Source organism: Lathamus discolor, chromosome 7, assembly GCF_037157495.1.
Source record: "Lathamus discolor isolate bLatDis1 chromosome 7, bLatDis1.hap1, whole genome shotgun sequence".
Taxonomy (NCBI): domain Eukaryota; kingdom Metazoa; phylum Chordata; class Aves; order Psittaciformes; family Psittacidae; genus Lathamus; species Lathamus discolor.
The window spans coordinates 5,876,596-5,897,735 of record NC_088890.1 but is presented as its reverse complement, the minus strand read 5'-3'; the positions used below and the strand labels follow the sequence as shown (position 1 = coordinate 5,897,735).

The 21,140-nt window shown below is 40.5% G+C and overlaps 1 protein-coding gene across 3 annotated transcripts in view; it reads right to left on the bottom strand.

Annotated features, from left to right (window-relative positions):
* Positions 1–2,631: 2,631 nt before the first annotated feature.
* The window catches only part of PBRM1 (polybromo 1), a 69,732-nt gene continuing 51,223 nt past the window's right edge, over positions 2,632–21,140 (bottom strand). For 2 of the 3 annotated variants that reach the window (XM_065687170.1, XM_065687169.1), the window contains exons 26-30: positions 18,622–18,823; positions 10,379–10,534; positions 7,902–7,972; positions 6,453–6,669; positions 2,632–6,136 (exon numbers count right to left, since the gene is read on the bottom strand). In XM_065687170.1, the coding sequence (XP_065543242.1) occupies positions 5,964–6,136; positions 6,453–6,669; positions 7,902–7,972; positions 10,379–10,534; positions 18,622–18,823 (819 nt within the window). In that variant the 3' untranslated portion in view covers positions 2,632–5,963. Of the gene's footprint in view, positions 6,137–6,452; positions 6,670–7,901; positions 7,973–10,378; positions 10,535–14,327; positions 14,487–18,621; positions 18,824–21,140 lie in introns of all 3 variants that reach the window. The other variant, XM_065687171.1, reaches the window with a different exon arrangement.

The following is a 21,140-nucleotide window of genomic DNA, read 5'->3' as shown; positions in this document are numbered from 1 at the left end:
CACTGGTTTTTGAGTTTTCAGTCCTTGGGAGATGTGAAAACATCCTGTAACTCCCCTTAAGTGCTGCTATAGTAGTAGCAGTGTTTTAGATACCAGTGAGGTGAGGTCCAGTTTTCCACTTCAGATCTCCTGCTTATTTTGCAGCACTGTTTCCCATTCACAGCTAAGCGCACATGGCATGTCTGAAAAATACCTCTGGTGTCTCCAGCTAGGTAAACAGAAAGGGAGAGAGGCTGCGGTCACAAGTCTAATGTCAGGGATTTCTGTATCGCTACTCACTGTAATTAGTGCAGGAACAGAATCCTTCTCCAAGTTGGCATTGTATCATTTCAGGCAACACAGATTTGTTATGACACAAGATGAAGCTTGACTTTCAGAAATCTGAACTGTTTTCTTCATTCCATGATGTGTTTGCTAGTGCTGATACTTCAGCATTCTTTGATTTGGCCAGTCTCTCACCAATGTGGGAAATAAGAGCAGCTGTAAGGCCCCAGGGCCCAGCACATTTCAGTATCAAGCACACTTGGGGGTTAAGTATCAGTTTTAATCTACGCCTAATCTTCAGCAACGAAGGTCATCATTTGGTTTCTGTTTTATCGCTGCCGATTCCTAGTGCTGTGCTCTTTGCCTTCCCCAACGGTGTATTTTCCATCTTCTTTCTGACTCTCATCTCTGCATTTCCATCCCATCCCATCCTCCAGCCTCACCCCCATCTGTCTCCTGTGGTGGCAGGCAATGACTCGAAGCAAGAACTCTCCTCAGGCTCAGAGCTCAGGCCAGCACTGGCCCATGCTGCTGCTGCTGCTGTTCTGCACTGTGGGAGCAAGCCAGGAACACAGCTTTCATTTAAGTGCAGCTGAGCCCCTGCCAGTTCAGGGGTTGAACATGTCTATTCCTTCTTCAAGTTCATCTGGCATCAGCCCAGAACACAGATTGGCATCTAAGAACAGGGGTCTGTTGTTCACTCTGCAGAAACCACAGCAGCAGATTCTGAGGATCAGCACAGCATTTCTGCTGAAAGCTTCCCAAATTGCAGCAGTCAAGCCAATACAGGTATCAAGCATGAAAATTTCAACTCAGCAGCATGAAAATTTCAACTCAGCAAAGCAGCAGCTGTGAATAGTCATGCTAACAAACAGCAATACTTGTGTATGAGCAATGCTGCTCACCCCTTAAGCATTACAGAGGGGACAATTTCACCACCAATCCACAATGATTTTGCTGGAAGAATGGATCTGTTCATACATTATTTCCCTGCTGCTCTGCATCCTGGGTTGCTGTCTGCTGAAAGACCTGTGAAGAGTCAGAGAAGTACTGAAAAATCGTTGTAAAAGAGGCATGTGTGTGCCCCACCTGTACTCCTCCGTGGCACAGGGGTACAGCAGCATTTTGTCCCAGCTTTTCAAAGCGTAGAAGAAGGAAAAAAATAGTCATCTCTTATGTACTGGTGAATTCTCCCTGGAGCATTCACTTTTTACTCTCTTCAGTGGAGGTGAGCTTTCACTCACAGATACAAAACTGTACCTGCACTCTGATTTTGGTCAGCCTCAGCTCCTTCTAATAAAGGCACAAAACTCTGCAACAGGCGCTGCTGGGATGTCCAGTCATAAGGAATTTCCTTAAGTCATTACTGGATGTTGGTGCTTCCCACTCAGGATGAGGATTAATTACAGTCCTCCCCAAAATTATTCAATAGAAACTGAATTTGGACACTCACTGTGGAGACAGTTGCACAGGCTTCAGGAAGGACTGGCCACCTTTCACCATTTTTGTCCAAGTCTTTCATTGTACTTCGCTTAACCTGAGCTGAGCCACATGGGTTACTTGTGTTGCTGCATAATTCAGTGCATTCTCCATCTCCTGCTGCCTCCTTTAACAGATAATAATCTGCATGGCCAGACTTCTGTGCTGGATTTATGACGCCCCCCCTTGGCACAGGAAGGACCAATCGTAGGAGACCACTGTGTCTCCAAAGCCTGACAGATTGGGAATTTCTTCATCCAGGATCCAGATCCCACTGCACTGCAGCATTTTGTTCCTTTGTATGACAGTCAAATTAGACTTGCTGGAAAGTGCAGTAAGCAAAATGAGTATGAGCTTTATTAATCAGAAAATTTCACATATATCAACGAATCAGATCCCATTTCTTATTTGATATTCAGAGTGCCCAGCCATTTCAAAACACTGCTCCAATTTAGTGCATTTGCAGCCAAGATGGGGCTATGCACACCTATGGATGATCTTCAGTGTCCCAGACTGAGCAAACAAGATGTGGAAGATTATTAGAATTAATCTCCTCTCTGCAACTGCAACATCCAGTTGTAGAAAGGTGGAGGTACTTTAAAGTTGGCAGCCTGCATGAGAGGCAGCATTTATCCCCCAGGTCAATGACATAAGTGTGCGTTAATTAAACATAATGCTATCTGTTCTGGTTGTGTAAATAGCATTTTGTAAATTTTATGTCAGAGTCACCTTGACACTTGAGAAGTTGCTATCAAATTTTCTTGAAGTTTTTGCTATTAAAGGAAATTTCTATCCTGGTTTCTAATTTTATTGTGCAAAAGATGCTTTTTCCGTATTAACCATTCCAGTTTATTACACAGCTACACAAAAGACAGTCCTGAGCCAGGGTAACTTCCAGTATGAAATTAAGGCTTACTGTTTATTTTCAAAACAATTAATACGGAGGCACCTGGCACTGACTGAATCATATCATCTCCACTTAGCTTGTTCCCAATGCATCACATATTTCTCAAGGTTTACTATTCATGCTCCTTATGTCTCAATTTTCAACCAGATCTTTCAGCATCTCTGTTCTTATCCCCTACCAGGCACATCTTGCAATACACAGGACAATATAAAAAGGATTCTTTTCCCACACACAAGCACGTACCAAGGACTTTGATAAAATCTGGATCAGCAACAGCCAGAATTACTTGAAATCAAATCCTAACACAAGTCTTGATGGGACACTCAAACCTGGTTAATCCAAAACACTTTGCAAACTATTTTTATTCGAATGAAAAAGACTCAGGTAAACAAAGTGATAGTACATACATGTTATAAACCTGGTTAGCAGCTTAACCTTCAGGAGTACAAGATCTAATGAAAAGCCAAGCATGGATTAACCAGGTCCAAAAACATACTCTGAAGAAAAAAAAAAAAAGCCACCAACATCAACGTTTTGAATTTTTACACAAACAGTAAATTTTCTCATGGAAGGGAAGGGCTGAGGAAGAGAACAAATAATTATTAGTCATTTCCAACTGGTTTATGAAAATACCGGTCCTAGACTGATCTATTGTCCACTCTCACAGAAGCCAACCATTTCCCATACATACTTTTATTTTAATATGAAAGCCTTGCTTACGCCAGTACAATGAAGGGCAGTGGAAAACAAATGAGGGCTTCAAACACCCATGAAGAGAGAAAGAGACAGACATGTCTTTTTTGTCTTTTGTTTTTTTTTCTTTTTTAAACCAGAGTCAGAAAAGTTTCTTTTGCTGGTTTTGAATTCTAGACTGCAGCCGTTACAGCCTAAACTTTAATGCAATTGACTGAAATGCCTCCAATCTGCAGAGACATGATTTGGAAATAAATAAACAAAGCTTCAAATAATTGATTAGGGCCAGCCCAGTGGCTTAGTGGTAGCGCTCTGCACTGCCTTGCGGGAGGACCCAAGTTTTGTTTGCACTTCTGATCTCTTGCTCCTGGGCCAGAAAGAGCAGTGAATATAGGGCTTCAGCTGCCCGGGCAGGAGAGAGCCAGTGCCACAAGTCTGCTCATCACTGACCTTCAGATAAATTAAACATCTGAGTTATACAGGCTCCAAAGGGAGTCCCATCCAGTCCTCAAAAGAAAATAAATAAAACAATAACTTAACTAAAATCCATCCCAGGTTCTTTGGTGTGATTTTCGTTAATGCTGAGAAGTAGGAGAATCTGGTGGTCTATTAGTACAATCCGTGACAGTTCCAAAACCTCAAAAACTAGGATTTGCTGCCTGATTTGCTTCAATGTCCCGTCTTTGTGGCTAAAAAAATTACAAAGTCTATGGTAATTGAAACACATTTAAGATGATACTATATATATATATATATATATATGGGGGTGGTCTAAGACTATTCAGATTCTACTTTATTTAATAAAATTGGTCATTTACAAAGGCCAGTAAAGAATTTCTGTACCACAGGTGTGCTACTTGTAGAGTCCAAAATTGTAACTGTAGTATGTTGCTTAGCTCCATTTTCTTCACATCCATTGCACATCTGACCTAAACTGTCCTTAAGTGCCTATTTGTAATTACATGGGGGTTTTTGTGCAATGACTGGAGGATTGCCATAGGAGAGGAATTATCCAGTAAAATTAAGTAACAGTTTACACTTGCACGTCATTTCCCTCATCAGTATTAATTACATCAGCAGAACAAACCCCAGGATATCCAGTATTTGAAGAAAAATATTTAACCTTCTGCCAAATACACTGAAATGAAAATGTTCTGTACTATAGACTTCAAAACCCATTTCCACATGATGAACACCTCTAGCAGTAAGATGAAGTGTATCAGTAAATCAGTTCTTCTGGACTGAGCTGCAGTGACCACACTCCTGCCAACAATTTGTTTTCAAATTAATACAGCTTTCCCACTTACTTAATGCAATCCAAAAGCATTAATCCTTTTCCTAAAATTAAATACATGAAAGGATTTACCTTTAAACAAGTAACTTGGCCGCCCAAAAGGTTGGTTAGTTACGAGGACAGGTAAGTCTTTAGCAAGGTAGCCACAACCTTGAAATTTGGCAAGAAGAGTCTACACCTACCTTACTTAAAAAAAGAGAGAAACCCAACCCAAACCCTCTGAAGACTGCAATGCACGTACTCTTTCTCCAGCGTACTCAGTATGCTGAATTTACACATACCGCGCAGTAGTATTTTACTTAAAAGTTAATTTCAGCATCGAATTTCTCTCGAAATTTGCATTGCAAAACTTTCATTAAGGTGAATCAATACACTTAAAGAAAGCATACAAAAATGTCCTACAATGCCCAATCATTAACAGAATATGTGTGAATTTATAAACATCACATTATTTCACTAACAAAACAACTCCATTTCTCCTCTAACTTACCTTCCAAGACCTGGACTGGTGCAAGCCTCTCCCACACAGAGATGGAACTGTTTAGGGAGGAATCTTCCCCTTCCCAATGCTCTGTGTGAGGGACATCACAGAACTCCCAAAGCAGGTCATGGCAGATGAAGCATTTCACACACATGCCAGCACATGTATTCTGTTACTGATTTAGGATCGCAATGGCCTTGGCTACACAATAACTGGACAGGATTGGACAACATTAGCGGTCAAGACACCCTTGTCCCGTCCACACTAGCACTTCCATGATTGCTGTGACCCACTCAGCTGCCTCAGTATTGACCTGAAATGTCATTTTTCCCTAACGTTAATGCACTTCTTACCTTTAGCTTCTTCTAAGAGATCCTCCCTGTTCACATCCAAGCGATTTCTGCTGGAAGTGGCTAGCACACACAAGCACATGTACACACATTCTTCTAAGATGTAAACTATGACTAATTTCACATTCCACTGTATCAATCTGTAAATACTTTGTTTTTGTTTTTTCTTTTTTTATATAAAAACAATGGCATCAGAGTCTCAGCAACAAAGTATAAGAAAGATGAATCCTTGACTACACTTAACCAATTATGAAATCGCCTTTCAAACAAAGGAAACATATGCAAAAAATTCGTGTATTTGATAAAGTCAACTTAATATAACAAAAAGTGAAATATGCTTATTAAAAGTGTCCTTATATAAAAATGGTCTTGCAATGTACAGTAAAATGCAATACAAATTATTGTTGGTTACCTCTTCCCACCCAGTAACTAAAACAGCTATTGTTCCACAAAACTCCGTATATGCCGGTATCAAAGAAAGAAGCAATTAAGCAACTAAACATTTTCTATGTTGTACGCCTGACGGATATTGAGGGTGTCTCGGAGCATCAAGTCTCGCAGACGCCACAATGCATCAGCCATTGTGGTATGAGCCCCCTTACTTTTCAACCAGTGTGAAGGGAGTCGGCTCTCTTGTTCTTTTGATAAGTGGACATCTCGTCTTCGTGCTGGAAGGTCAAGAAAGGGTGCAATTACCTACTGGCTTTGATATTCACCACAATTTTTCTATCAAAAGGTGAGTATAATTCTACAGTGTAATTTTTACCTCTAGTATTTAAACCCATACAATTGATTCTTAGATTTATACAATGTTGATGGAATTTGCCTGCTGATGTACTCCCAGTCTGTTGATTTGGTTTTAACAATGTGTGGGTTTTAAGTAAGCAGCAGATTTACTTAGCATTTTCAATAGAAGCAAAAAATATTAATGGTTGTGAAGTGTGTTCTGTCTGGAAACATCCCACCCTGTATCAAAAGCCTTACCTGCAAGGGTCTGGTCCCACTTGCTGATGCTATTTGATTCAGCACTAAGCCCCTCAATGTATTTCAGATAGGCTTCTGAGTGAAGAAGCCTTTGTGTCTTTGGTGGAGGGGAGACGAACATGGGAGTTGTGGGCTGCTGCATAACGGGCTGACTCGCTGGGCTCTGGCCGGGGTACGGAGGGGGCGCCTGCTGTCCAGGCGGGCCAAGGATTCCTATCTGCAATGACAAAGCGATGGAGAGATCACATCTGGGGAAACTGCACTTCACATCTGTGCATCAGGTCATCCTCATGCAATGGAGCTTTAAAACAGATTATGAGCAAAGGTGTAAGAAAGTTTTCCTGAAAGATACCCACTTCAGCCAGGGCTATTTGCTGGGGTCACTGACATGCACAGAGAGGAAGGAAGTGCACACAAACCATATTTATATTTAACAGACCACATTGTTCATACTTCTAACCTATGTAAACATACTCTGATGATTATCACCATTTACTCCCCTCTCCTATTAATTTTAATCGCCCCCTTTGCCTCCTTTGCATGTCATGCTTTCTCTAATTTGATCAGAAACTGTATGGCCTGTGAAGTGCAGGGTTTATTTCTAAATGTATTCTGTTTCCTCGAGTTCGAACTGACCCTTTGGACAACTGGGACACTTCCGCAGAATAGATGCTAACTGCTGCCAGGCAAAAACTGCAGGCAGACAAAAACCACATAAAATCAGTCACACAGAGGAGTTCCCACCACTGTCATTAAGTGGCAATACTGAGACCTCTTAGCACAGATATCCTGTGGTCTGGAGTAACTCAGTATTATGACATATACACTTTACTACTTTCTCACTCAAGTTCTGGTTTTCTTTACCCCCTCCAACTAAAATTCTGTTTCTCTTAATGATGCAAAAATTTAGTCAATAAAATTGGAAATGTGCTGAACACTTCATCTGTATTATTCACTAAGAAGGAACAACTGATCATCACTGCTACCCAAGCTCACAAATTCTGAACTGCCAATGAACATTTGCTTTGTTAGTTTGTGAAATATGGGAGCAAACGAAACAGTTTTGACCCACTCATCAACAGCTGAAAAGGTGGACAGCACCCTCTCTGCGTCACCAAAGCATGCAAAAGCCTAAATCATGAGCAGTTTGTGTGTTTAAATGACTTGTCTTAGTTGAGTAGAAGGAAAACAAAACCAAACCATTATCTTGCTTATACTGTAGAAGTTATCCCACTGGACAGAATCAATTAGTCTAATAATTCAATCAACAAATACAGACTTACACTCTGAGTGTTAAGAAATTAACTGGTTCTAAATACATCAGTGTACATTTTCTTTATGTCCTCCCTGGGAAAGTCTATGTGCATCCCTACATGTCTTGACTGGGATTTTGTTCAAATGCTAAATTCAGAACCTTAGAGCCACATAAATCATGCAAAAATGACTCACCGGCTGTCCAAAAGGACTTGCTCCGGGTGCTGGAGTGCCTACCATGGGGGACACGTTTTGGCCTATAACACCTATATTCCAAAATATAAAATAATTAGTCTTATTTCAGAGCAGTGACAAATACCTCTTTGGTCTTCTACAGTAAGAATTTATACTTTGATATCATTGCTCACAGTTATCTTAAGCAGATGTATGACATTCAAACATCCCCTCTCCCCCAATGAAAAAACCCTAAAAACACTTCAGGAATTTCTGAATGAAAAAGAAAAGATAACAAAGCTAATATGACAACTACCAAATATATGGCCTGTTGAATTCATTTAAGAAATCCAAAGTGAATAATTTTTGGTTTTCAGGTTCCTTTCACATTACTTAGTGATTGCCTGACTAAATCTTTTCATTTCTAATATAGGCTTCTGGCTTGACAGGATCTTCCTGGAATCCTTTGAGAAAGGAAATGCTTATTTGCTTTAGCAACATTTAACATTTCCCTGTGGTTTTATAAAAAAAAAAACATTCACAGCGGGAGGAAATCCAAGCCACTGCATAAATTCTGTTAGATCTCAGTAATATAAAACACATTTGCAGGTAAAGCTTAAATAGTCTTATATATGAGACTGATGAACATTCAAAATAAACTTAAAACCATAAAACTTGTTAGTTTTTCTCAGACAGATCGAGGCTTTCCCTATTGCACACAGTGCAGCTGAAAACACCCATGTCAGTCTTATATTCAAAAATGTACAAATCTAAATGAGAGTCGTGCAGTTCCTGATATTACACATACAGGATATGCTTTGGTCTGAAAAAAAGGAAAGTTATGAGTGCTCCTGCTTTTCTTTTTGTTTATGCCACTTCTCATATTCATTCACTGGAAAAGCTTCAAACTAATTGTGCTCTTCCTGAGCGTTTAATTTGCATGCAGGTTTCTCTATCAGTGGTCAAAATATGTGCCGCTGCATTTTGCACACTAAAGTGTATTTCGAATGCATTTTCCATTTGGTCACAGGCCCCATTTTAAATGCATCTGTATAAACAGCAAGTCACAAGTTGGAAAAAACATGGATAATACGAGTTCTGGAATATGGAATGGAATTCCTCTGGTACAAAGTGGCTTGGTAGAGGGCACCCTCACCTTTCCAGCGTCAGAGCATGGCTTCACCCTTGGCCCACCCTGCCCAATTCAGCACCACTTTGTGTGTGGTCTTCCATTCCTAGGCATTATTTTTTCCCTAACCCATATCCTCTCAGGTTTAAACACCACACATACAGCTCACTTCTCCAGTGAGTAAGACCCTACAAAGAAATGCATTGTCCTGGATTCCCCTCCCAAACGTTTGTATTGGCTGATGCGTGCTAAGCGTCACTGCCCCGGTGAGTTGGAGACAGGCTCACAGACACACAACTCTTTTTCTACTGGAACTATGGTGACTCTTACACACCAGCGAAGCTGCACATCTCGTACTGAGGGGTAATTTGAAAACCAAGCCCACCACCAACAAAAAAAAAACCCAACCCAACCTAAAACAATTTGCATAAAAAAAGTCTTAGCAGAGCTTCTGACAAACACAGTTGTAAGTGGGGTTGGGGTAGGCAAACGAGACCACTTTTGCCCACAGCTCGTTTAACTGCTGAACAAATTCAGTTAGAATTTGAACACATGGGATGCACAACTTTTAAATAGGTACACGAGTTATCAGAGATAAAAACTGAAAGAAAACAGGATCAGATGGCAAATGAACATTCTTTTCCCCATAATGGGTACATGTTAATGGCATTAACCCTGGAGAAAATGTTTACTTTTCATTCAGCCTCACTTTTCAACAAACGTGTGGCAATAAAATAGCAAATGTGTAATAGATATGCTCTCAAAAATTAATTAAAAATTTGGCCACAGTAGTGTACTGAATTTACCCTATTCCCAAAAGTTTCCAGTTACTGTTCTATCAACAAGGTTTAATCTGAGCACTGGTTCATAATAACACATCAGTGTCTCAGAAGCCAAGGGGTCTTACATGACCAGGTTCACTTAAGTGCAGTCTGACTACTAATAAACATCAGCATATTGAAAAAGAGTTCAGTAAGGAATGAGAGCAATAAATTTCATTTATAAGCCCACTTTAAATAAAAACAGGAGGAGAGGAAAGACCCTGTTCAATGTTCAAGGGTATGAATAGGCTGGTTTCAGCTTTTCAGGCCTCTGGATAAACACTATTGTCAGGTTTTCTGGCTGGAGCAGCGTTAATGTTTCTCCAGTAACCTTTCCCTGCTGGTTTACTGGACATGCTGTTCTGACACCATTTTATATATACCTCATACATTCAGCAGCGCGTGCTGTGCGCTGCAGCTAAACAAACCTGCAATGTTCAGAAACAAAAGCTGTGACCAAAATAAGCTGCAGACAATCTCTGTAACAACTGGTTAAACAGCAAGTACATGAAAATGAAATAAGGAGTGAATGAGGATGACAATCTTACCGGGTGGTGGGATGCCTGGGATGCCTGGCATACCTGGCGGAAGTTGGTGGGGTGGGGGCACCCCTGGGTGAAGTGGCTGCATGCTGCCCATGCTAACAATGCCATCAACTGGGCCCTGCAAAGGTGGCAGCACCGGTGGATAGCCACTTATCATGCCTTGAAGGACACAACAAATTTCAAACATGCATCAATAACATGCAATATGATCTACACAGTAAGACATGCGCTACCCACAAAAAAAGAAAAAGAAAAAGCACCTTTAGTACAGCAAGACGATACTACAATTAGTATCTTGCAAAAATGAACAAAAATTAAAAATTAACAAAAAAAGTTGTCAATATGAAACACTATACTTCAGATGAATTAGTATTTAGTGAATTTGTATGTTTCTTATGGGGCAACAAATGCTGAATATTCAGGTATGTTAACACAAGGAATACGTTCAGCCACAATTAAATGTTACTAACGCAAGCAATTTTAACACAGCTTAAAGCTCTGCCATCTGCATAGAGATTACAAACACAACACTAACCACACAAGCTTCACGCACAGCCCTGCTATGTGGGCTAGCTCAGAGACCAGACCCAACTAGAATAAAAATAAAATCCCACACATTTTTCTGCAGTGCATATGCAAAATGAACACACAAAAGCCCTACAGCATTCGCATACGTAAAACTAATGGCAGTGACGAGTGATTTTAATTAAACCATCTCCAGTATGAACTGAGAAAGTAACTCAGATTTGAAACCGGACAGCACTGGATGTGCTGGGCTGCAGTAACTTACACTCACAGCACTAGACCTAAGTACAAGGACTTGTAAGGAGCACCTGCAGTCCATCACAGAATTTCACTGTTGATATCTTCAAGGTGTCTTTCTAGGAAAATCAGTGCTATGAGGAAGACTGTATTGTGCTGCTGCTATAAATTCAGTTTTCTGCATTATTCTGGTTTCAGCTCAGGTTTGCTGCTATCCATGAGGTGAACCTACACAATCTAACTGCACTATTTTTTTAGGTCCTGGAACATAACTTGCTTGTCCATAACGTGCTTGTACTATGCCTGTTTTCTAGGCTTTTTGATTTAAATGGATGTGTTGTCAGGTAACCAAGCAAAGGGGTTGGAAAGACAATGAAAGGATGACAGAGGACAGAAGCAGGTCTAGAGAGATGAGGTAAGTTTAGAAATGCAAAACTGCTGGGGCTTCTACAGTCTGTGCCAAGAAACTGCCCGAGTCTTTGCCACATTCCGAGTAACACATACAAGAAACTTTCAGAACAGAGATTTCTGGAATAAGACTGGCCAAAACCTCACATGAGCTCTGACTGAAAACAAAGCTGTCACAAGCTTAGGACTGAAATATATCGAGCAGCTCCAAAATGCAAGCTTAATTTGTCCCTTCCCCAGGAAGAGTTACAAAGGCGAGAAACCTGAAATTCCAAAGCTTCACATGGAGCAAACAACAAGAAAATAAAGAACTGATCTCCCTCAAACCTTCATTCTCCACAGGACACCTAGACTGACACTTACTACAAAGGTCTTGGGTACCTTTTTCAAACATCTGGAAACACATTTCTGCCTCTTTATTAACACTGTGAAATTCATATTTCTAATGGAAAAAGTAAAAGAAGAAAACCAACAAAAAGGGATGTAGCTACTGCCTGGTACTTTCAGTGCAGCCCGAGCTGCAATCACATCTTCAATGCATTTATATATTCTTCTGAAGCTTTAAAACAAACAAACCAAAACAAACCAAAACAAACCCAATGAAACAAACCCATATTTATCAATCATGAAAGCTTATTTCTACATTTCCAAATAAAATACTCAACAACTGGCTGCATTAATAAAACTGTCATCAAATCTCCATGAGAAATCTGTTCTTGTAGCTCATCACAATACTGTACGAGCAGCCACTTTCATACCCCAAGTATAAGTTACCACTTTGATTTTACAGTAGTAAACATGAGCAAAATATGTCCAGCTCCCACAGCTCACATTTATGTTCTCCCATTTTTTACTATAACAGCGTAAGATTAAACAAAACTTTTTAATGCCTAAATTTAAAAGAAACTAGAGCACTGCACATCAAGAAAAAAGCATCTTGGAAGGCATCCAGATCTCTTGGACTTGTGGGCCATAAAGAAGTTCCATGAATGTCTGTGATGGAGAAGTTCTCTGAATTCAAGAAAAGTGATCAAATTATGGAGGAGGATGTGAAAGAGGTCTCAACAGGATAAGATACTTTCAAGTAAGTCTTGTGGAAACTAAAAGATGAAATACACTGTTTTTCAAATGAGACACAAAAATAGAAAGAGTTTAGAAAGATCCACTCCATCACCTGCTTTAAGGAAGTATTTCACAATGTTGAAGTGAAGAGACTTGAATGTCTAACCACCTGCATAAGATGATGATCTTAATTACAGGTTTGCTTTTGAGGAGCCTGCCACAGGAAGTTAGCATCTGTAGTCTGCAGGACACACATCTTTTGAAAAGCTTTAAGGAAGCATTTATAGTATTATTGCCCACCAACACCTACCTCCAAAAATAGGAAAAGTGATTCAATGCCAAAAAACCAAGAACCAAACCAAGAAAACACAACCACAAGAGGATGACATTTCGACATATTCTAGATTGAAGTAGGTTACTCACAAAAGAGATCAGCACTAGAGAACCCTTTTTTCCCCCTTTTTCTTAATATATGCACAGACATGTGCAAGCACACAAACCCACACACCAACTGCAAACAGTTCAGAGGAAAACTATCAAGAACAAAGTGAAAAAAACACAAAAGAAAAGTGCAACTCAGCGTAAACAAATGCTTTGTCATCTGGAGACCATGAACCAAATAAGGAATATGCCTTCAGTTTAAACATCCATGCAGCCTGTTTACTGAAAAGGGATTTAGAGACCATGATGAAAAAGGCTTCAGGCTGTCAGCTCTAAATACAGCCACAGCCTGTTAGATGGGAAAGAAAAATGACAAAAGAATATATGGAATAATCGGAATGCCTTAAGGGAAAGTTAAAAATAAAACCCCAAACTCAAAACAAAACCTCCTCCAAATGCTCATTTTTACCCACGTGGCACTATTTTGACCTTCACTGAAGTAATTAATTGTTTTAATTAAAAATGGGGGACAGAAAACCTACTAGGTCTTCTCTGAACCTATCTGGTCACAGCCAATTCATTTTCTCACCGATGTATGGCTGATTCACATACCCGAATCTCCAGCGGAGTACACTGTCTTCAGATCTGATCCTGGAAATAGTTACTCCAAGTGTACCCCCTATGAACTTAAGTCAGATAACAGAGTAATGAGCGCAACACCCAGCAGCAGGGACCTCGTGGAAGAGTTCTCCAAGCTCAGTTCTAACCTGAAAAATCAGCTGATAAAACCAGCAATGGTGGCATTTTGTATTTGTTTCTGCAATGGTTCTAGATCCTAGTCTGCTCTGCTTACTACTGTCTGATCAGCAATGCTGTAAAGCCTTTGCTTAGATTTAAAATCAGGCTTGGATTCTGTTCACCTCTCACCTTCCTGACAGTAAAACCAAAAATAATAATTTGCCTCCTACTTTACCACTTCCACTGATGCTGCATGCACTAGAAAAGTATTCAGCTCACTCCCCTTCTGCCATGTCACAAGGGCTAAACATGAACTCTGCAAAGTGGAGTGAATAAACACGGTTGCCCACAAACAGAACAGGACTACTGCACAAGGAGGGCCCTTTTTCCCTTCGTTTTCAACAGGCTACTCACTACTGGAACAAGTAACATGGGGCTACCAGGCTACCGCTGCTGTTATGTATATTCATTATGAAGAAAGACTGAAGAGGTTGAGCTTTTTCTTCCGTTAAGAACAAAGTGACCCAAGAGAGTGTTCAGAGTTATGAAGGGGGTTGATATAGTGGATGAGGAAAAAATGGTCATAGCTCCTACGTTTTACCTGCAACGGGTGTCAACTGCTGATTGAGCATTCCCATTGGTGTTGGTGGCGGCACCACCCCCATAAGAGCCCCGACAGGAGTGCCTGCCCGGGGGGAGGAATTCTGCTGCTGTGCTGCTCGCTCTCTCTCCTGCTGCTCAGCAACTTTAGCTGCCCGCTCTGTAAAAGTATTTTAGATTTTCAGTTCTGTTTTGTAACCCAGAATTTCAAAATATTATCTGTTCATTAAAAAGGACTAGTCAAACACTGGCATAGTTTAGTCAAATATAAAGTAGAACAGATGAATCTTTTTGTTTTATACAGCATATGATTTGATTTCATGTGGCTGCAGCTAAGACTTTTAGAGAACCTTTCATAAAAAATATTCCACAAAGTTTTATCTCTTTCTAAAAAAAATAATAATTCATATAAATAAATAATAAAATAAAAATTTTTAAAGTCAAAGAACAAATTTGATAATAACACCAGTGTTACCAACATGAAGCAGCAGTCCAGCACTAGGCTCGGTCCGCACTTGGAAAACAAGGCAAAACGTTTCCTCTTTTGACACCACTGGCTCAGCTAAACCAGTTGCAGCCAAGGCCAGCAGCTCTCATATAGATCCGCTACCAGCTGCTGAAGGGATTTTATGCACCATGTCTACCAGATGTGCCCTAAAGTAAGATGCAAATAAGCAGACAGCAGTGCCAGCTAGTGGCCCCTTTATTCTCGTGCTCCCCATATATTTTACTACTGATGCAGCTGAAAAGTGGTGGCAAAACTGGGAAGCATTTGGGAAGCTTCTCTAGTGTAGAGAGGTCCTTAGTGTTTGGAACATAACAAGCAGCAGTTTGATAAACCAAAAATACTTTTCTCTGCCTTTTTCTGTCAGTTTCCCCATCTGGTCCCCTTTGAGCTATTATTTCTTTGGTTTTTCTGAAGATGTCTAACTCACATTGTGCTGCTCACTGGAGGTCATGTGTGTCCTTTGTACGATGAATCTGGTCATTATCTCAACCAAGTTTCCCACTGTGACTGCAAGAACAAAAGATCTACTGCAGGGGAATCTGACCAGAGGACAATTTGATATCAAGGGAAGGGCAAAGGGTGATGGGAAGAAGAAAGAAAAAAAAAACAAAACCAAAAACAAAAACCCAAGCAAACAAAAAAAGGAGATCTACTGAATGCCCACTCAAGGTGCTTTGGGGGCATGCAAGTAGCTGATTTGTTCACTCTGAACGTTGTATCTGACTGACGCAATGAGGAACAACAAAGAATAATGAATGCAGCATACATAGGCAAATCTTAATAACAGTGAATGAAGGGCTAGAAGTTTTCTTGCAGTTGGTGAAAGATGAAAATTGCCACTAAACCAGCAATCCTGGTCCTCTGTCAAACAAAGGCTAAGAAGTAGCTCATCAAGGAGATAGTTATGCATCCTGCCATTGTTACTCGTTCTCGCTAGTGTATGATTTAAAATGTTTATCACACACATTTGTTTCCTGTAGAACCTGTTTGTGCAGCTTCTAGCACAACTTAAATACACTGAAAGACCAGTTGCATTTCCAAAGGCAACTCCTTCCTTCTTTTCACTCTGTCATTTTAGGAAGAGATGACGACGCACAGGAACTCCTAAACTGACTGCAGGCAACTTACACGTGATTGAGCACAAAACACACAAGACATTTTAAGGGTAGATACTGAAGCAGAAAAATTAGATAATCCTCTTCAGAGGAGAGCAAGTATGTGAGGAAAAGATGAAGCAGCTGTTCTGACTCTCACCTACTTCTGGCCAGCTAAAAAAAACGGTCAGACAAAAGCAAAAGTTCTGGAGACACTCTGATGAATGAGAAATTACTGTAAGTGTTCAGCTTTAACAGACTTCAGAGTGCTGAGATTTGAAGAAGGGCCTGACGTAGCACAGTACTCCAGTTTTACCTAGACTCTATCCATGCTGTGATTGCCATGGAACTAGCAGATGAAATGTCACTGCCAAAGGGAACTGCAGCAGATAGCTAAAAGTTCAGCCTTGAGCATTCATCCTAACACTCAATACTAAACACCCACATCATTTAGGCTAGGACTTAAGATCATTCAAACAACATTTCTAACACATCTCAAGAGCCAGGAAAGAGACCTTCTGCTTTGAACAGAGCTTTTCCTTAAAACAGGCCTTTACCTCAATCCCATGCATTATTTTATTTTGAGGAGTTCCCACAGTGCACTTAGCCATGCAGGCATTTCCAACACAGCCTATTCTTTGCTCAACTATTGCTAAAAAACAACTATTGCCCTGCACATACACCAAATGAAATTTTCACTGGATCAAAATGGATCTAAAATGCAAACTACTTTTTACCAGAACGTGGAAAAGCACTTTTTCACTGAGATGTCAAACTATGCCTGTTCCCTGCTTTCTGGTGCACGTTCAGGCTAGAGAGCATGTGAATTTTGACTCATCACAGTGGAAGGAGAGGACTTGCTCTCCTTTCCCACCTGGCAACCAAACATAGTTTGCACGCTTTGTAACCCCATCCCAACCCCTCAAAAACCAAAAGTAGGTCTAGTTCTGGGCAGACACCAAGCTAAAGAAAATGCAGCCCAAAAGCTTCGGAAAATTTTAATTGAGAAACAGGATTAAAACGGAAGCACATAGGCAGTCATTAACACAGTGGACAAACAGTGGCTTCCTGCAGAAATGCAAGATGTCAAGCTGCTCTAAGATAGGAAGCAATGACATGCTAGCCATCCTAGTGCTTAAGAATTAGGCTGTAAGGAAAGATCTATCAATAAAAAGATACCACATGCACCTAGAGGGGTGTAAAAGAGAACTACGAAAGGAAAAATGGCCACAGTACTGTCACAAAAAAAGAGCATCACCATTTCCCTTCACAGCAATTGCAAAGAAAACTTGCACATAATTGAGTGGTGCTGTATTACTCTCCAGAAGTGCAAAGAGGTACTACTGCAAATTCAGAAAGGACTGAGGTGGCTGAGAGTGGAAAGTGATAGCATGCAAACGGCTAGTTTGAAAATCAAAGCTGCCTTTAAGTTATGAGTATGCAAAAACCCCACTGAATCTCATTTTCAAAAAGCAAAGTTATAATTACTCGGGCAATAACTTTCCAGGGTGGTGAAACTTTCCTATCCAAAGTAGCATTTCCTGCCAATAAAATCGCAACAGTTGCTTAAAAAATGGCTTTTGTATTGGAAGTCATTATTAAGTAGACATTATTGGAACACATTATCTAGGGTAATAACTATGGATATTTCTTGGGTAAGGGCCTGCTGTTAAGGATCACCTGTATTTTGTTTTAATCAAATAAAAGCTGAAACACAATGACCAGTATCAGGAAGAAAGGAGGAAATGAAGGAGAGACAGAAGGGGAGAAAGAGGGGGGGGGAAAGAAGGGGGGAAAGAAGGGGGGAAGGGGGGGTAAAGGGGGGGAAAGAGGTGGGGAAAGAGGTGGGGGAAAGAGGTGGGGGAAAGAGGTGGGGGAAAGAGGTGGGGAAAGAGGTGGGGAAAGGGGGGGGGAAGGGGGGGAAGAGGGGGGAAAGGGTGGGAAGAGGGGGGAAAGGGGGGGAAGGGGGGAAAAGGGGGTTAAGAGGGGGCGGAAGAGGGGGGGAAGAGGGGGGAAAGAGGGGGGGAAAGAAGAGGTGTAAGAAGGGGGGAAGGAGGGGGGGAAGGAGGGGGGGAAAGAGGGGTCTAAAGTGTCTCATGCCTATGAAATATTCCTAGGCTTACTTCAGGATATGAAATCTCAATAAAATCAGTTACAACAGTTGACTCAATCTGAAGCTGAGCATAGAGGTCTATTTACAGTATCATAACAGATTCTGTATCCTTGACTTTATTCTATCAAAGCTTTTTAGGACTCTAAGTATTGTTAATCAAAGAACTCTTTCCCAGTCAACTGTAAGCCTTGCTTACCTGATGCTACAACTCTGAAGAGCTTCTTGTCCAAAATTCCCCCCAGTCCTTCTTTAAGGAAACTTTCACAAACCATTTTTCCAACTGACTTCCAGCCCAGGGACTTCTCACTCCTTTACTTCTAATTTGTCCCCATTTTGTTGGTTTCTGTTAATTTGGTTATTTGTGGCAAAGACATTTAAATTACCAGTTGTGCACTACATAACTTAAACATGCTCTTTGCTCCTCTTCAGTCATCTCTCAATATGAACTTCTCTTTAAGGTACGTTCAGAACACAAAAGTAAGTATCTTCTTTTATTAAACCTGTCATCTGCATAACAGCAATGAACGCATTGAGAAAGAAAAATAGCAGAAAAGAGTTTAGCATCTTAGTTTTTATTTACCTTCGTATTCTGCTTTCTTTGTTGCTTCCAAGTTTCTCCATTCAGTTCCTACAAGCCTGCTGAGCTCTCCAAAGGAGTAATCTGGGTGCTGAGCTTTAATCACAGCTCTCATCTCACTGCTAAATAAGATGTACCCACTCATGTTGATCTTCCTTTTTGATCCCTCCTTCTTGGTGCTGCCCTTAACAGACTTGGGAGTGGACTGTGAGAAAAAGCAGTTATGACCACAAGTGTACAAAAGAGAAGCTTCTCGACATACAAAACTCAAAGCTGTAAGAAACAGTATTTTCAAATATTCCTAGTTGAACATATTTGCACAAGGAACATCCTACCTTACAGCCCCTAAAAAGAGACTGCAACTACTGATGCATGACAAAAGTGTATGTACACACAAAAAGTACACAGGGAAAAATAAAAACCATGAAAAATGACAACGTTCTGATGCTTTTCAACCCTTCCACACATTTATGACTGTGGATTTTAAAAATTCCCAGTAAGACAACACAGAGTGCTTACTATTAGCTAAGATCATTCCAAACCGAATGAGAGGACTAAGAAGGCTGAGTAGCACATAAGTCACTATTGGGAATGCCAGAAGAGAACAAAAGTAATTGTATTATGTCACAGATTTCACCCATTACGCTGTTCAGAAACATTGCCAACACAAGTTGAGTAAAACATTTTATTTGCCATTGCAAATTTTAGGAAAATTTATCCCCATTTCTTCCTCAATCTTTGCAACCCCCACTCTTCCTGGCTCCATCTTCCACTCTCCTCATCCCTAAATACTCTCTATTTTGCCTGCCAGGATTTCCTTTCTCTCTAGTGTTTCCCTCTCATCGCATATGTAGTCATTTCTCCTTGTACAACCAAAAGCCGCTTTGCTGATCGCTGTTTACCTGCACAACAGGTTCACATCACACTCTTATGTTGCTGGTTAACAAAAATTCTGCTCCTTTGCTCTTCCCACTGTGGATGCTCCTGTTGAGAGCTCCTGGATGTTTCCAGCCATCAAAAAATTTCACCTATTCTGACAACCACTGAGATACCAGAACTGGAAGCCGCTTTTTGAAGGCTCCTTCCACCTGTATTTGTCACAGGAGACCGTAATTCACCCATACTCTGATCACTAAGGTCCACTAATGTCTCATCATACCAAAACCCTCAAAAGGTCCTTCTCATAATCCCAAACATTACAAATTTCTCGCATCTTGAAAAGTGCGATTTTTTCCAAATACCTGGTGGAGAAAAAAGGAAAGAAAAATACATGCAACATTTCTTCCTATCCTGAAATTCTGGCCATGTTACTAACTCCTCCTACTTGCCACTATGACCCCACAGTTCAACACTCTTCTCTCATCTAAAAACAAAGCCTCAGCGATATCAAGATGCTTAAAAAGTCTTGCTCGTCAATTTAAGCTGGGCACTGGATAAACAGAGCCATACTTATGTGTTATTCCATGCTTCCCTGTGTTAATTTTCAAATGGCAATCTACCGTTAATGTTTTCATTGTGAACCTAAAGAGAACACTTGTCTTTTTGGGAGTAAGTCTTCTAGGTTTGTCTCTTAAGATGGAGGAAGCAAAGAAAACATCCAGGTTCTGGGATGACACACAGGGTACATACAATTCATCCTGCCTTCTCGGGCAAGCCCACGTTGGCAGATGGAGAGTTCTCAATTCAGAAACAAGAAAATCCAGTAATATGTTTGGTCTTTTATACATCTGCACTTAGCTGCAAGGTTATAAGCTGCTTTTGCCTTTATAGTGCTTGCAACAGTTTTGGTCTAATGTAAAAGCCTACCCATCAGTTTGGAAGGGTAAACAGGACCTAGAGAAACCAAGAATTCTGAATTCAGTTCTTGTATTCCCCATTCTTTTACATCTCCAATACAGCCATTTTGAAATGAACAAAACCTTCTCCATTTGAGTCAGACAACTGCATATTCAGTTCTAGATGTGTTAAGAGAAGAAACAGACAAGGACGCCTTTTATGCCTTTTCTCATCCATGTTGCCAAAGCAATAAATTAAGTTGCACATCTTTTTCTTTTTTAGGTTTGACTTGCTCCACAGCAAACTGCAGCAGGCGAGTATTACCCACCTATTTGTTAAGCACCACAATACCGCTTATTCACTTGTCTTGACTGTTCTATGCTTAGGTGTACAAGAGCTTCTTTATTAACAGGAGAAAAAAAAATAAAGTTTAATAGTTCTGGGGTTTAACAGTTGTTAAATGAAATTCCATACACTTAAAAGAAGATGAAGGAAACACATACCTTTTACCTAGGAGCTCTGTTTAAAGAGACACTTTTCACTTGGGACAGGAATAAAACACATTATCCGAAGAAGAAAGTGTATTTCTGTGCTATATGTTAGTTATCTCTCCAGCAGTTAAACTGTGCTCTGAATGCCAGCTCAGACACAACATGGCTCTTCCTTCCAAATCAGCAGTCAGCAATCTGCCAGGGCTCTTGTGTATCATCATTCCCTTCTTAGCATATACTGCTATTGATCCCTTT